This window comes from Sorex fumeus, unplaced genomic scaffold, assembly GCF_029834395.1.
Source record: "Sorex fumeus unplaced genomic scaffold, SorFum_2.1 ptg000063l, whole genome shotgun sequence".
NCBI classification, from domain to species: domain Eukaryota; kingdom Metazoa; phylum Chordata; class Mammalia; order Eulipotyphla; family Soricidae; genus Sorex; species Sorex fumeus.
Window position 1 is genome coordinate 54,532,396 of NW_026606120.1, and position 17,397 is coordinate 54,549,792.

Genomic DNA, 17,397 nt, shown 5'->3' on the forward strand with positions numbered 1-17,397 from the left:
AAGGACATGTGATCTGGATCGTGGCCAGTGATGAGGTTATCTGGCACCAGCCAGAGGTGGCTTATGGGCATGACTGCTGAGTTGCTGGAAATAGGCTGTGACTGTTCTTTTTTTTTTTTTTAATGTAGGAGTACTGCTATTTATTCAGCCACTGAATAGGCTGATTGAATTGGGCATGAACTCTACCTTACTTCTTTTTTTTTTCCATTTTTTATAATTTTATTTATTGAATCACCATGAGAGCAGTTACAAAGCTTTGGGATTTAAGTCTCGGCCATACAATAAAACAGCCATACCTTCACCAGTGCCCCATTCTCCACCACCAAAAACCTCCAGTATACTGCTATCCCACACCCTCCCCCTACCTGTGGGGCAGATGATTTCCACATTACTCTCTCTCTACTTTGATTACATTCAATATTTTGACACCAGACCCACCACCATTATTTGGGATTTTACCCCAACACTCAGATCTGCTGAAAAGGCAACACTAGACAATTTGTTTTCTATTGCTGGTTATAAATAATACATGATGTCACGTGGCTGCAGTAGTGGCCGTGTGATTTTGAAATTCCGAAATTTTAACACTTAAATCTGGAGTGATTTCTGCCAAAACCTGCTGGGTTCCGAGATTTGTTCCTGAGTTTCTTGGATCATGGCCGTTAAGCAGCTTGATCAGGAGCCAGAGAGGCCGGTTGTGGGCGATGACTCGGGGATCTCATTGGGACGGGGAGGAAAGGGCCGGCTCCACCCCCATCCCATTAGACCCCATGTGTCTCATCACTGAGAGCCCAATTCTGACTGTCCAATGGCCTCTGGAGGATAGAGGCCACCAAGCAGCCAAGGGGGAGCTGGCGGAGGCACAGCACCCTTTCCCCCTGGGGTGGCCCGGTGACAATAACCTACTGCAGGGTCTGGACGCATTTCTGCCAAAAGCCACTGGGTTCCAAGATTTGTTTCTGAGTCTCTGGGATCATGGCCGTTAAACAGCTTGATCAGGAGCCAGGGAGGCCATTTATGGGCGACAACTTGGGGTCTCATTGGGAGGAAAGGGCCGGCTCCACCCCCATCCCGTGAGACCCCATGTGTCTTGTCACTGCGGGCCCAGACCTGACTATCAAGTGGCCTCTGGAAGATGGCGACCACCGGGCTGCCAGGGGGAACAGACCAATTCACAAAATCTATTCCCACCCAGGGTGGCCCAGTGCTGATAACCCATTGCAGGGACTGGATGCATTTCTGCCAAAAGCCTTTGGGTTCCACGATTTGTTTCTGCGTCTCTGGGATCATGGCCATTAAACGGCTTGATCAGGAGCCAGAGGCTGTTCATGGGTGGTGAATCAGGATCTCATTGGGATGGGGAGGAAAGGGCTGGCTCCACCCCCATCCCATGAGGCCCCGCGTGTCTTGCCACTTCGGGCCCAAACCTGACTGTCCATCCCATGGCCTCTTGCGGATGGTGGCCACCAACCCGCCAAAGGGAAACAGCGGAGGGACAGCATGCTTTCCCCCCTGGGGTGGCCCGGTGACCATAACCCACTGTGCAGTCCGGCTGTGACTATTCTTAGGTTGTTTTTTAGTAGATTTAGATACTAATTTCTCTTGGGAATTTATGTAGTTATGATCTTACTGGGTCATAAATAAATGCATATTTATCTTTTGGAACCCTGCCAGTTTTCCCATATACTGACCAATGTGGGCTGGAGCGATAGCACAGTGGGTAGGGCATTTGCCTTGCATGCGGTCGACCCGGGTTCGATTCTTCCACTCCTCTCGGAAAGCCCGGCAAGGTACCGAGAGTACCTCACCTGCACCTGCATGGTAAAGCCTGGCAAGCTCCCCATGACATATTCGATATTCCAAAAACAGTTCCAACAAGTATCACAATTTGTTGTCTCATGTTACTGGTGCCCACTCAAGCAAATCGATGAGCAACGGGAGGAGAGTGCTACTGACCAATGTACAGTTCTTTAATAATGTTTGAGTTGTAGGTGACCACATTCTTAGGAGCACTTGGTATTGTCAATCGTTTTTATTTCAACTATGTTCTGTCTATGTGTAATGCTGTCTGGTGGTATTTTTAATATTCATTATCCTCATGAATAAAGATGCTAATAAGTACCTTTTTGTATTTATAGACTGACAATATGTTCTCTTATTTGACATACCTCTTCAGATTATTTTCTTATTTTCCACTAAGTTGTTTTTTGGGCCTCACCCAGAGGTAGCAGTGAAGGAACTATTCCTGGCTTTTTTCTTGGAGGCCACTCCTGGCAGTGCCCGGGCAGGGGTGGCTTGTGGTGCTGGACTTCAAATCCAATCTGCCTGCATGCAGAACCATGTTCTTCAGCCACTGAGCTGTCTCTCTGGTTCCTAAGGGGGCTTTTTGTTTGTTTTAAAATACAGGGTTTTCAGTGTACTATCTCTCCTGACCCAGCACGAGGATTTTCAGTACTATTCATGGTAGGGTTCTGTAGGGTTTCCCAGATACAGCGTTTCAACGCCAGCCCCTCCACGAGAGTGTCCTTTTCTTTTTTTTTTTTCTTTTTTTTTTCTTTTTTTTCTTTGTTTTGTTTTTGCTTTCTGGGCATAATCAGTACGCCAAACACAGTAATAACAAGTCTCACAATGGAGATGTTACTCAAGCAAATTGATGAACAAGGGGAGGACAGGATGGTTCTTCTTGGGTCACACCCGGCAATGTTCAGTGGTTACTCCTGGCTTTGCACTCAGGAATTACTCCTGGCGGTGCTTAGGGAACCACATGGGATACTGGGAATCGAACCCGGGTTGGCTGCATGCAAGGCAAATGCCCTACCCACTGTGCTATCGGTCCAGCCCCCAGAGTGTCCTTTTCTGTCTTCCATTGTCTCAGGGTCTTTCTTCAACTCTCCCCTTCTCCCCCACCCCCAGTTTGGTTCTCAGTTTTCAGGTTCTGTTGTCTTTGACCATTTGTTATTCCCATATGTTGTTTCCTTTCATCTAATGTGTATCTGATGACCAGCAGGCTTGATCTTTTACAGCATATATAAAAAGTAAAATATCAGCAATTTTGCACAAATAAAAAAAAAGGAAATAAAAACTAGGGTTTCCTCAGTGGACATACCTGGTGAGACTCAGAGTAGTGTGTAGATTAGTGTGTCGGTACGTGAATCTGGCAATTTTGAAGACTACTGGAGCCACCCTGATGGTTCTCAGAGACCACAGGGCTTCACCAGGCAGTGATGCAGGGGAAGTCCACACGGTACTGGGGATAGAACTGGGACCTGGAATATGCAAAAGCATGTACTTCATCCCTCTCAGCCATCTTCCTGGCCCAAGTTGTCTTTTCTGTTATAGTGCTTTATATGACACCTAAAAAGCTCTAAATCCTGTAGGTTAGGTATATTGGGAGTATCCTTTTCCAGTCTGACAAACACCTTCATTTATTTAACCATTCTTTTTTTTTTTTTAATTTTATTGAATCACTGTGAGATAGTTACAAGCTTTCATGTTTGGGTTACAATCACACAATGATCAAACACCCATCCCTCCACCAGTGCACATTCCCCACCACCAGTATCCCCAGTATACCCTCCCCTTTCTACCCTCCCCCTGCCTCCATGGCAGACAGTATTCCCCATACTCACTCTCTACTTTTGGGCATTATGGTTTGCAATACAGACACTTAAGAGGTTATCATGTTTGGTCCTTTATCTGCTTTCTGCACATATCTCCCATCCTGGCCCGTTCTTCAAGCCATCATTTTCTTAGTGATCCCTTCTCTATTCCAGCTGCTTCTCCGCTTTGCTCATGAGGCAGGCTTCCAGCTATGGTAGCAATCTTACTGTCCCGTATATCTACTATCCTTAGGTGTCAACCTCATGTTATATTGTTCTATATTCCACAAATGAGTGCAGTCCTCCTATGTCTGTCCCTCTCTTTCTGACTCATTTCACTTAGCTTGATATTCTCCATGTCTGTCCATTTATAAGCAAATTTCGTGACTTCATCTCTCCTAACAGCTGCGTAGTATTCCATTGTGTAGATGTACCAAAGTTTCATCTGTTCTAGGGCACTTGGGTTGTTTGCAGATTTTGGCTATTGTGAACAGTGCTGCAATAAACATATAGATACAGATGTCATTTCTACTGTGCTTTTTTGCATCTTCGGGATATATTCCCAGAAGTGGGATTTGTGGGGTCATATGGAAGTTCAATTTCTAGGTTTTGAAGGACTGTTCATAATGTTTTCCAGAAAGGCTGGCCAAGTAAGCATTCCCACCAACAGTGAAAGAGTGTCCCTTTTTCCCCACATCCACGCCAGCACTGGTTGCTTTTGTTCTTTTGAATGCATGCCAGTCACTGTGGTGTAAGATGATATCTCATTGTTGTTTTGATTTGCATCTCCCTGATGGCTAGAGATGTGGAGCATTTTTTCATGTGCCTCTTGGCCATTTGAATTTCTTTTTTGAGGAAACTTCTGTTCATTTCTTCTCCCCATTTTTTGATGGGGTTGGAGGTTTTTTTTTTTTTTTCTTGTACAATTCTTGTATATCCTGAATATACAGCCCTTTCAGATGGGTATTGGGTAAATATTCTTTCCCATTTTGTGGGCTCTTTCTGTATTTTGGTCACTGTTTCTTTTGAAGTGCAGAAGCTTCTTAGTTTGATGTAGTCCCATTTGTTTGTGTTTGCTTCCACTTGTATGGTCAGTGCTGTTTTGTCCTTAACGATGCTTTTAGCTTCATTGTCGTTTAGAGTTCTGCCTATATTTTCCTCTATGTACCTAATGGGCTCATGTCTGATGTTGAGGTCTTTAATCCACTTTGGTGTGACTTTTGTGCCTGGCATTAGACATAGGTCAGAGTTCATTTTTTTGCAGGTAGCTATCCAGTTTTCCCAGCACCACTTGTTGAAGAGGCCTTCCTTGCTCTACTTCACATTTCTTGCTCCTTTGTCAAAGATTAAGTGGTCATATATTTGGGGGTCTGTGACAGAATATTCAACTCTTTTCCATTGGTCTGCAGGTCTGTTTCTAGTCCATGCTGTCTTAATTACTACTGCTTTGTAATACAGTTTGAAGTTAGGGAGGGTGATGCCACTCATCTTCTTTTTCCCAAGGGTTGCTTTAGCTATTCGTGGGGGTTATTGTTCCATATGAATTTCAGGAGTGTTTTGTCTATTTCTTTGAAAAATATCATGGGTATCCTGAGAGGGACCGCATTAAATTTGTATAGTGCTTTGGGCAGCATTGCCATGTTGATAATGTTAATCCTCCCTATCCATGAGCAGGGGATGTGTCTCCATTTTCTAGTGTCCTCTTTTATTTCTTGAAGTAGTGTTTTGTAATTTTCTTTGTATAGGTCCTTCACCTCTTTGGTTTAGATGATTTGAGGTCATTGATTTTCTGAGGTACTGTTGTGAACGGGATTTTTTTTTTGACGTCTCTTCTCTTTCGTTATTTGTATATAAGAAAGCCATGGACTTTGGGTGTTGATTTTGTAACCTACCAGTTTACTAAACTGACCTGTTGTTTCTAGGAACTTTTCTGTAGCGTCTTTAGGGTTTTCTAAGAATAGTATATCATCTGCAAATAGTGATAGCTTGACCTCTTCTTTTCCTATCTGTATGCCCTTGATGCCTTTCTGTTGCCTAACTGCAATGGCCAGGACTTCCAGTACTATATTGAATAGGAGTGACGAAAGTGGGCAACCTTTTCTTGTGCCCGATCTTATAGGGAAGGCTTTTAATTTTTCCCCATTGAGAATGATACTTGCCGTGGGCTTATGGTAGATGGCTTTGACTATAGTAGAGGGAAGTTCCTTTGAATCCTATTTTGCTGAGAGTTTTCATTATAAACAGGTGCTGGGTTTTGTCAAATGCTTTCCCTGCATCTATTGATATGATCATATGGTTTTTATCTATTCTTTTATTGATATGATGGATTATGTTGATTGATTTCCGAATGTTAAATCATCCTTGCATCCCTGGGATGAATCCTACTTGGTCATGGTGTAATTTTGTGGAAAAGCTTAAAGAGGATTGGGAGTAAGTCCTCTTTAAAGATTTGGAAGAATTCACTAGTGAATCCTTCTGGGCCAGGACTTTTGTGTTTGGGGAGACTTTTTATTATCGTTTCAATTTCCTTGATGGAGATAGGTCTTTTCAGGTATTCCAGATCTTCTTGGTTTAGCCTTGGGAGGCTATAGGAATCTAGGAATTTATCCATTTCCTCGAGGTTTTCATGTTTCGTGGCGTAAAGCTTCTCAAAATACTCTCAGGATCCTTTGAGTTTCTGTAGTTTCTGTTGTAATGTCCCCACTTTTATTTCTATTCAGTTTATTAGGGTTTTCTCTCTCCCTTTCTTTGTGTGTCTTGCTAGAGACTTATCCGTCTTGTTTATTTTCTCGACTAACCAGCTCTTGGTTTCATTGATGTTGCAGATTGTTTTTTAGGTTTCCATCTCATTAATTTCTGCTCTGAGTTTTATTATTTCCTTCCTCCTGTTCGGATTGGGCTCCTTTTGTTGGTCATTCTCCAAGCTCTTGTGCTATGAGTATTTAACCATTCTTAATGGTGTCATCTAAAGAAGAGATGTTCTTAAATTTCTGTTGGTGGTGGTGGGAGGTTGAGCCACACTTAGCTGTGCTATGGCCTATTCTCTGACCCTCTATTGAGGGTCACTCTTGATGATGCTTAGGGAGGTATGTGCTGGGGGATCAAACCTGGACCTCCTGCGTGCTTGTAGTGTGTGTGTTCAGTTTGTTGAGCTATGTCTCTGGTTCCAAGATGTTCTTGATATTAATGATGCACAGTTTTTTCTCCATCTTCTATATGATTGGTGTTTTTTTGTGTTGTTTTCTACAGGGTCATAAAGATACCTTTTATATTTATATCTGGTTTATCTGTTAATTTTTGTTTGTCATGAGTTATTTAAGAGTTAGATTCATTCCCTCCCCAACCCCACCCCCATATAGGTATTCAGTTGACTTAGTACCATTTATTTAAAAGATTATTCCCTCCCCTCCACCCACATACATTGCAATCCTTTCAATATCTCTTGGAACACAATACTTCCCTTTTATTTAGTGTGTTGTCAGTAGCAGTTTCTTAGCTGATCTTCATATCCATTGTTGCAAATTCAGTTGCTGAAATAGTTTCTCTAATTATTTTTAGTCCTTTATTTGCCATATAATAGTGATTTTGCATTACCTGTCATCTAAAATCTTAACTCCAAACCAGTTTTCAAAGTTATGTTCCACTTCCTTTAAATTTTACCACTCCTAATTTCTACTACTGTCAATTTAATCTTTTTCCACCCCTGAAGTCAAATTTTTCATTCCTATGTCCTAACATAAAATATTCCTTCCCTTTTTGAAGGTCTTGCCCTGGTAGTTCTGGTAAATCATTTTTTTAAATCGTGGGGACTAGAGAGATAGTTTAGGGCTCTTGCTTGCATGCAGCTAACCCAGGTTTGACCCCCAGGATTTCATATAGTCCCTCGAATCCCTCCAGGAATAGTTCTTGAGTGTGAAGCCAGGAGTAGCCCCTGAGCATTGCTGATTGTGGCCCCCAAACCAAAATAAATAAAGTAAAATATAGTCATAAAGCCGTTTTCTGCTTTTAGAATTAGCCCCACCTGATAGCACAGCGGTAGGGCGTTTGCCTTGCGCGCAGCCAGCCCAGCCAAGCCAGGTTCGATTCCTCCGCCCCTCTCGGAGAGCCTGGCAAGCTACTGAGAGTATCTCGCCCGCACAGCAAAGCCTGGCAAGCTACCCGTGACGTATTCAATGTGCCAAACACAGTAACAACAAGTCTCAAAATGGAGACGTTACTGGCCCGCTCGAGCAAATTGATGAACAATGGGAGGACAGTGTACAGTGCAGATTTTGTTTTATCATTGTGTAGACATGCACACACAATTCTCATGTCTGCTACTATAGAGTAAATGCTTTTTGATCATTTTTGTGAATGCTGCTTTGTTATTAATGCATTGTTAGAGTAAGTTATTTGAGGGCAGAAAATTGTTTACTTTTTAAAAAAGACATATACTTCCTCAGGGCTCTCACTACAGTATTGCCATATAAAGTAATGGATTAATGGATGAAGTTACATGGTTATTATTTTAGCAACTTTTGATTTTAAAAAAATGAATATTTATAATTTCTTGATGTACATCAACAAGTAATTACAAAATAAGAGATATTTTTTCCTTGTTGCCTTGGTGTTTTGTGTCAGGTCAAAAGATTGACTTTTCCTTTCCCCTTTTTGCATAACTGCAGCACTGATGCGGGCGACAGCCCCGTTGGCACCACCACTGCCACCAACCTGGAACAGCCTCAGGTTATTCCCTCTCAAGGTGACCTTCTGGGAGATCTTTTAAACCTTGATCTCGGTCCCCCAGTCAATATGCCACAGCTGTCCTCCGTGCCGATGGGAGCCGTGGATCTCTTGGGAGGAGGCCTAGATAGTCTGGTAAGCATCTGTCATTCTGGTTATTTTAAATTCTTGGTATGTTTAAGAACTTTAAATTGTATGGTTTTTAGAACTTGACCTTTTCATGCTGAGCAATTATCAAAATGTCCTTTGATAAGGAAAGGATTATTTGCCATTAGAGTTCCTTAATATTACATAATGGGCTGTGTCAAAAGTGTTCAGGATTATTTTGTTGTCCCTGCCACTAACTAGAACATTTGGTGTTTGACCAACCTATTGTCATTTTCCCTGCTTCTCTTTTCTGGGTAGCCCCTGCAGATTTCCCTTTTTACATGAATAATAACCTCAAAGATGTCATTCTATTTGGGGGCCTTTGAATATTTCCCTTTTTATATTTTAGTGTCTTGTGCCTTGTGTGGTTCTGCAAGGTTTCGAGACAGCCATTTAAATGATTTGTGTTTTTCAATTGGGAGTACCATTTTGGCTGATTTCTTTTCCCTTCTTTCCCCACTTCCTCCACTGTGTCATACTTCCAATTTAATTAGCTTCCTGAATTCTAATACTGAAAGATTCCAAAGCCTAGAGTATCTAAATATGTACCACCAATAGGAACTACAGTTAGTTTTTATTGATCTGTGCAATAAATGAGAAGAAATACTTTGTGAAGAGGAAGACAGGAAAAAAAAACAAAACAGGTCTCATCACATGACTCCCTTCAGCAAGGCACTAAACTGTGGTGTGGAGTAAGAAGAGCTTGTTTTAGCTAGGTGCTTGCAGATAAGATGTTTGTCATAACTGATAATTATAAAGGTGATCAACAAACTGATTTATTTTCCAACAGAAGATATTGGAAAGCAGATGCCATTGATATGAAAATAAATGTTCCCAGAGATTCTATAAACAAGAAAGCCTTATTTCCTGCTATACGCATCAACATTTTCTCTCCTACTTTTGTAAACAGTATGATGTCTGGGATTTATGCCAATCACATAGGTACATTTACTTTTTAGTGTAAAGAGAATTTAAGGAAAAGAATAATAGTCATATCTCTGTGGGTTGTACATTTTACTAATGGAGAGTCACTGCTTTCAGAATCAATATTGACCAAGCTACTGACACAGTGCACACACTTGGTGTCTTCTGTGGGCTTATTAGCATTTGCTTTTCATATTCATGTCTTTAATGAATAGAAATGATTATATAGAGCAACTTCCACAGGATTATGATGCATTACTACACAGACTCCTTATAAACTCAGGGAAACTGAAGCATGAATATTGGTATATTTGTGGAGACTCCCAGAAATGCCTTATAAACATGAAAATTGCTCTTTCTAATCTCTTGACATATTTACAGCTTAAATTGTTTTGTCCTCCTCAAGTTTATGCCAGAAACAAATCTACTTATCACTTTGCCTGGTGGCTTATGTCTGTCTGACATGATAGGCTGATTGCACCTAAGAATAACAAATTTGGGCTGGAGTAATTGTATGGGCGTAAGACACTTGCCTTGCAGGAACCTACTCTGGTTTGATCACTAATGCCACATAAGGTTCCCTGAGCACTGCCAAGAGTGATCCATGAGCACAGAGCCAGGGATAATCTCTAAGCACAATGCTAGTGTGCCCCCCCCAAAAAAAAAGTAAATTTATAGATATATATAGATGTATATATGTAATTTTTTTTCTTTTTTAAAGAATGACAGATTTGTTTTAAAAATAGTGAGGAGAAAGAGGTCCTTTGTGTTTTGGATTGTTTATTGGGGAAAGTGCCTTCCAAATGATGCTCATGGAGCTCCGGGGGGCTATTCCATAAGATACTAAACCAACTGGTCTGGCAGTTCAGTATTAGGGCTCAAGGGCACAGGGTTTCTCAGACCCTGCAGTGCTGGAGACCACAAGGGCCATCCAGATGGGGCTTGGGGGACCTCCAGGACTATGTCCTGTGTTGTTTGGGTATTGTCCTCTATGTTTTGATGTTTCCTGGGTCAGAATACTACACTCTCATTTCTTTACACACTTTGGCATAGGAAACAATACGATGCATTACTTACACTTGGTTTTGTATTAGCTCCTTGTTTGTTTTCTTTTTGGGTCAAACCTGGTGATGCATAGGGGTTACTCCTGGCTTTGCATTCAGGAATTACTCTTGGCGGTTCTTGGGGGACCATATGGGATACTGGGGATCAAACCCAAGTTGGCCATGTGCAAGGCCTTACCCACAGTACTATCGCTCCAGCCCGTCTTAGCTCTTGACCAGTGAATTTTTTCCTTACTTTACAATCGCTATTCAGTCACCTGTTAGAGAATGCCTGCAGTATTACTTCAGATAGAGAAGCTGTTAGAACTTTTCTAGGTTGCAGTAATCAGAATTCTATATAGGCTTTTTTTTAAAAAAACCTCTTTTTGGGAAAGGATTTTTTTTTTAAGATTAATAGTAGTTTTCTGATTGATTTTCTAAGTTCTATGCAACCTTTATTATGTAGCGCTGTCCCTATGTAATTTATACTAAATTTTTCTGACTTAGGGGTTTTAAATGGTATACTTCGTATTATAACTACAAAAAGTATATGTAGTTCTAGTTAGCTTAATTTTATCTGTCTGTCTGTCTGTCCTCCCGTTGTTCATTGATTTGCTCAAGCAGGCCCAGTAACGTCTCCATTGTGAGACTTCTTGTTACTGTGTTTGGCAGCTTAATTTTAAATACAAATATATCTAGAAATTAAAATGAGAAGGCAGAAAAACTTTCCTTTTGCTTTGTCTGTATGTAGCTAAATATATATTCATTCAGAGAACTAAGATTTCTTTTAAGAAAACATTGCAAGAAAGGCATAAATCTGGCCATGTGGAAGATTAGTTTCTAAGACAGCAGTTTACTGTGCTCCTTTTTAAAAGGTTTTATTGTACTTGTACAGATTAGTCAATGAAATAAAGAAAAATAATTCTTACAATTTGCACTTAGAGTATAGATAGACCCATTTCTTGAATGAATTATTTACAGCAGTGCTTTTTTTTTTTTCTTTTTTTCTTTTTGGTTCACACTCAGCAATGCACAGGCGTTACTCCTGGCTTTGCACTCAGGAATTACTCCTGGTGGTGCTCAGGGGACCATATGGGATGCTGGGGTTTGAACCTTGGTCGGCCACGTGCAAGACAAATGCCCTATCCTCTGTGTTATTGCTTCAGCGCCATACAACAGTTCTTAGTAAACTATATTGTACTCATGCATCTCTTTGTATAAGACAGATTCTGATTTTAGTTGGTGTGACTTAAAATCTAGCAGTTTATACTTCTAACAAACTCCCAGATCTATGAGCCATGTTTTGCATAGTAAGGACCTAGAGTAACCATGAACACTGGGTACCACATTCTTCAGTGTTTGAACTATAGCTGCTGATAAATGGAGACGCCTTTTTTTCTTAACTTCTTAGTCTCCTAGAAAAAGAGTTCCTCATCTTCCCCAAATTAATTGATGGGGAACAAGAAATGGTTGAAGGTGGTTTTTTTTGGTTTTGGTTTTTTTGAACCATACCTGGTGCTACTCAGGGCTTACTCCTAGCTCTGTGCTCCGGAATCATTCCTCGCAGTGCTCAGGTGATCATACGGGGTGCAAGGGGATCGAACCCGGGTCAGCCACTGTCTACCCACAGTACTCTTGCTCCAGTCCCTATTTTCATTATTTTACTCCCAGAGGACTGGCACTCTTAGGCGTGGTGAATTTGATCGAGTTCCCATTTAAAATTGGGCAAGAATTAATTATCTGCTAAGCCAGGCTCAGGTCGACCTAGTGTTCATTTTAGAATGTCTGTCAGCATTACCCCCTTCCCTGTCCTATCAGTTGTCTTTTGCTCGAGCGGGCCCAGTAACGTCTCCATTGGAGACTTTGTTGTTACTGTGTCTGGCATATCGAATACGTCACGGGGAGCTTGCCAGGCTCTGCTGTGCGGGCGAGAGACTCTCGGTAGCTTGCCGGGCTCTCCAGAGGGGCGGAGGAATCGAACTCGGGTCGGCCATGTTGAAGTTTTCACCTGTGATCTCTTTGAAATATGCTGGAGTCTCAAAAGGAGGCCATGTGGCCCCACGTTGAGAAATACTTGCTCTGGATCCTATTGCTGCTTTTATTGTTGGTGTCTAGCAGCACCTTACCCATAGAGGTCAGTGGTGTGCTGCAGTAATGAAGCATGGCAGCAGCCAACTTTTATTTCCATGTTTTGTGGTTCTCTACTCTGGCTGCATCAATAGTCCCATGATTATATAGGTGCCCAGGATGAAACCCAGAGCCTGGTTCATGTGAAGCACGCACTGAGGTGCAGCCCACCTAGTAGATTATTTAAAAAAATAAAATACTGTTAGTATTCGACCTAACCCTAGAGCAGTTGCAAAAACAGATTCTTTTACCTTGGTTCTTCTCCCACCCTCAGGACATTTTTTTTTCATTTGCTATTTAGGTGATCCAAACTTTCAAAAATTATCTATCAGTTGAATTTGACCAATTTAGGCATACTCAGGTCCTTTTTTTTTTTAACTCTTGCTCACTTTGTATAATTGGGATACTGAAAATTATTTCCTGTTTTAAATTATTTTCTTCTTTTTCTTTCTTAAAATTTGATGGTCATAAGAAAATACTGTTATTCTCTATTCATATCCTGGTGATTCTCCTATTAGTTCTTGTTCAACCTCTTTTCTTATGCATTTTTTAAAATTATTTTAACTGTTTCCTTCCCATTGTTGTTGTCACTTTTTTCTAGGACCAAGGGAGGTACACACTAGGTTATAGTTTTCACTGGAGTCACACCCCTTATTTGGAGTGCTTGCTCGCACAGTGAGGTGCCTGAGATCACACACATCTTGTAGCAGCTTGAGGGGTCCCAAACAGAGCTCCCAGGTATCACACTCAGTGTAGGGACCAAACTCAAGGTCTCACACCTGTAAGACAGGTACTCTGCACTGAGCCATCACAGACTTCTGCATTTAACAGAGTGTTGAGATATAGTCAGTGTGTCTTTTTCTAAAATTGCCATTCAGAAAATACCAGTTTACCTAATCATTTTTGCCACAGCATACCTGAAAAATTTCACTTTCTTCTCACCATAATACGACTCATAACAGCTGTCACTTTTATGCTAAAGGGAGAGTGAAGTTAGGATATTGTTGTGGTGTAAGCACACAGTTTCACGCCACACCTTCTCCTTCCTTTTTTTAAAGGCTTGCACCTTTGAAAATCATTGATTGAATCAGAGTATTCAGAATGTTTAAATGGAGGGCTCTTTTCATCACAAGAGTCAAATCAAAATTATTTCCTATATTTCCATTTCAGCCTACTTCCTGGAACACTTGATCCTTATTTATTATTTGCCCATTAGTATACTCTCTTGGCTTTAACTCTTTAGTTTCTTCCTCCTGTTTTTAGAAATCTCACTGTTACCCTTATGAACAAATTCAAGAACTTACATGGTTTATCCGTTCTACTTGTAGAACATGAACTCTACTATCTTTCGTTTTTTAGAAATTGTTTTTTTTTTCTTTTGATTTTTGTTGTTTGTGGAGTGTGTGTGTGTGTGTGTGTGTGTGTAGGTGGGGGGGTTCCCCAGGGCCACCTGGAAGTACTCAGGAGGCCATTCTATGCTGGGGATTGAATTTGGGACCTTGTGATTCTGTGCACATGATCTAGCCTGTTGATACCTTTGTAAAAAGATAGTACTGAATCTTTGAAACTGCCCATTCTTGGTAGTGTGACTCTTTGAAGATCCTTCTGATTTAGTTGAGTATGGGAGTTAAGCTGATGCCCATGTGCATAGCTCATGCATACATGTTACAAAGATACACCATTTGCTAATGAGCTGGATATATATGGCAATCACTAACAGAATCATGGAATCTCAAGGGGTTTTTTGCTTGCTGAATTACATACAGCCTTTTGTTATCTGAGGTGCTGGTCATTAATTCTACTTAGATCATGTTGCTTATTATGCATCAGAAATGGAATAAAAGCATTATTCAGAATGCACTTCCTCTATACTATTTCCTCCTAGAGAAATGTTCAGTTGGTGCCCAGCCAGAGTGGAGTAGAATAGAAAGAGATTGGCTTTTCCTAACTCCCTAATATGTTTTTCAAAACCTTCTACTCTGGGGGTCTGGAGAGACACGTATAGAAGCTAAGGTTCTTTTCCTGTACCTGGATAACCCCATATTGTGGCTTCCCAAGCACCACTTTAGATGATCTCTGGATACAGAGCCCAGAATAAACCCTAAGCACTGCCAAATGTGGCCCGGGGGGGGGGGGGGGGGGGGGGATTGACCTTCCACTCTCTTATCATTTAGGTAAAAGGTTACTTTAGGTATCTTAAGGTCATAAACCATATTACTAATATAATCTAAATTTTTTAGCTTATGGGAACTGCCTTGTACACATTTTTGCATCTTCATGTTTCTTCCGCTGACTAAAATTTGCCATGATTTAAGAGCTCATTCCCTGGAGTTGATAGTCCAGAAAAATCTTTGTAAATTATAGCTCAGTTTTCCTGGTGAACTTCTCAGTGTGACTTCTGTAACCATTCTCCTTTTGTCAGTGCATAGATTTACAAAAGATTTGTTATCTTTTGTAAAAGATTGGGGACTAGTTACCAGTCACTAGTTGAGTGACTGTGTCTGTGCCAGTCCCTCTGATAGATCTTTCATAATTTCTCCATGGAGTCACCCTGCAGGATAATTAAACCCCACTTTAAAGAAAACTGAAGTTGACATTGCAAGTCTCAGGATTCCAACTCAAGAGTTCTTCAAAGCTCTAAAATTTGTGTTCCTTCTACTACCCTTTGATTTCTACAGTTTGTTACTGTCATCTTCTAGGATAGAATCTAGTTTTTACGTAATACCGATCCTTCTCAAATGGGACTACACAATCTCTGAAGTACAAGGCAAGAGTGTAGGTTTTTCAAGCTTTGGGATAAACTTGCCTGTTGTCTTAGTTGATGTTAAATAATGTAAACCAGGACTAATATTGATGTGTTAAGCCTTAGAATGTTTAGTTAAATGCATGTTTAATATAAAATACAAGGCTTGTTGTTCCCAGTCCCCGCCCTTCTGTACCTCCCAGGTGCCTGGGTCTGGGTCTAGCATGCTATTAGGAGTTATGTGAAAGTTGAGGTGAGGACATAGATATGTTCATGAATAGAGGAGCTTAATAAGTTTAGACATCTTATAACAAGAACAATGAAATTATTCCTCTTAACCCTTACCTTAAGTAGAGCCACGAAATCTTATCTTGCCATTAGTTTGGTAGTGAACAGTGATCTAAACTACTGCTTTCAGGGCAAATGAGTTATTTAAACCATCAGCAGTGTATTTCCTCTAGTAAAGGTCCTTTCCTCCCCAAATTGATTTTCCCTTTTCTATTTTTCTATGGTACTGGTGCCCGCTCGAGCAAATCGATGACAATGGGAGGGCAGTGCTACAGTGCTAAGTGCTTGTTCTTGTTCTTGCTATCACCACAGTGCTGGATGAGGGCCATACTTCCTTCATTATGGTCCTTGTGCATTTGCTTGTTGTGGTTGCACTCTAGCTGTGGTGCTTGCATTTTGGTTTTTGTGCTCACTACAGCTTACTGTGCTGTTCCCACTTGTTCTTGTCAGTGGTCCTATTTCCTGACAAGAGCATTTGCATATCTTTTTGTATGGGATGCCAGGCATTGTACCTATATTGACTACGTTCAAGACAAATTCCCTCCCCCCTGCACTGTTGCTCCAGCCCTCTGGCCAGTCTTCTTGTCACATCTGTTTCCAGTTCTATTTCAGGAAATAATCTGTTAATCTCTAATTTTCTGTTGATAATCTTTTTTTTCCTCCTTCAAGGTGAGTTTTGTGAGTTTTGTTTTGTTTTGTGGCCATACTTTTCAGTTCCCAGAGATTTTTCTGACTCTGTGCTTAAGGGATCTGTACTGGAAGACTCAGGAGATCATATTGTGATGCTGGGTATCAAACCCAGGCCTGAATGCAAGGCAAAGGCACTATCGCTCTGGCCCCTGTGATGATTTTGGTATTATCTCAACTCATTTATGCTGTTCCAGGTTAAATCCTTCCTCCAGTTTGTTTCAGTTTGCTTTTGTGTAATTTCAGATTCTTTTACCAATTTAATGTGATTATATTTGATGTTTTTTCTGAACAGCTTACTGAAAATTAAATTAAAATTTGCAGCTCAGCAGCTGAAAACCACACTTTCACCATGGAGATGGCATGTGCCTTTTAAACGTCTAAAACCCTATTAGAAGAAACACAGATTGATGTTTTGACACTGAAAGGATTTTGATATATTTCATTGCTTTCGATGGGAGTCTCTGTATACTATTTTTTACATTATTCTATTTTGACTCTTGAGTAACAGCTATTGATATAGTATTCCATACGCCTGTCAGTTAAAGCAACTCTGAAAACCAATTAATAAGAGGCAATGACTCTAGATAGAAGCAAATAAAAATCAGAATTTAAGACCTGAATCACTGACTAAGAGAATATCTCTAGGTACTTCAGACAACTTGACAGTTTTAGACTTTGGTCTGATCAGATATACCTCGAAGGTGCCTTGAAAGTTTCTTCTTAGTCACCATCTCACTTGATTTGGGGACCAGTGATACTTGGTAGACCAGGCACTTCCAGGTATAAAATGAGGCATCCAACTCTTTTGAACCTGTCCCTTGTCCCTCAGTTAACTTTTTGAACTTTGATAATTTTGGCTTTGGGGCCCACACCCAGAAGAGCTCAGGGGATCATAAGTGGCTTCAGAGATTTGTGCTGGGATCAAGTGTGTGGACCTCTGTACTATCTCTCTGGGCCCCCTCAGTTAATTTAAAATTTTTTTTTAATTTTGGCCACACCCAGCAGTGCTCAGGGATTACTCCTGGCTCTGTGCTAAGGGATCAATCCTGGCAGTGCTCAGGGGACCATATGGAATGCCAGGGATCAAACCCGGGTAGGCCAGGTGCAAGGCAAG

The 17,397-nt window shown here is 41.0% G+C and overlaps 1 protein-coding gene across 1 annotated transcript in view; it reads left to right on the forward strand.

Annotated features, from left to right (window-relative positions):
* The window catches only part of AP2B1 (adaptor related protein complex 2 subunit beta 1), a 156,598-nt gene that overhangs the window by 72,389 nt on the left and 66,812 nt on the right, over positions 1-17,397 (forward strand). The window contains exon 14 of the mRNA XM_056127620.1: positions 8,264-8,456. Within this exon, the coding sequence (XP_055983595.1) occupies positions 8,264-8,456 (193 nt within the window). The remainder of the gene's footprint in view (positions 1-8,263; positions 8,457-17,397) is intronic.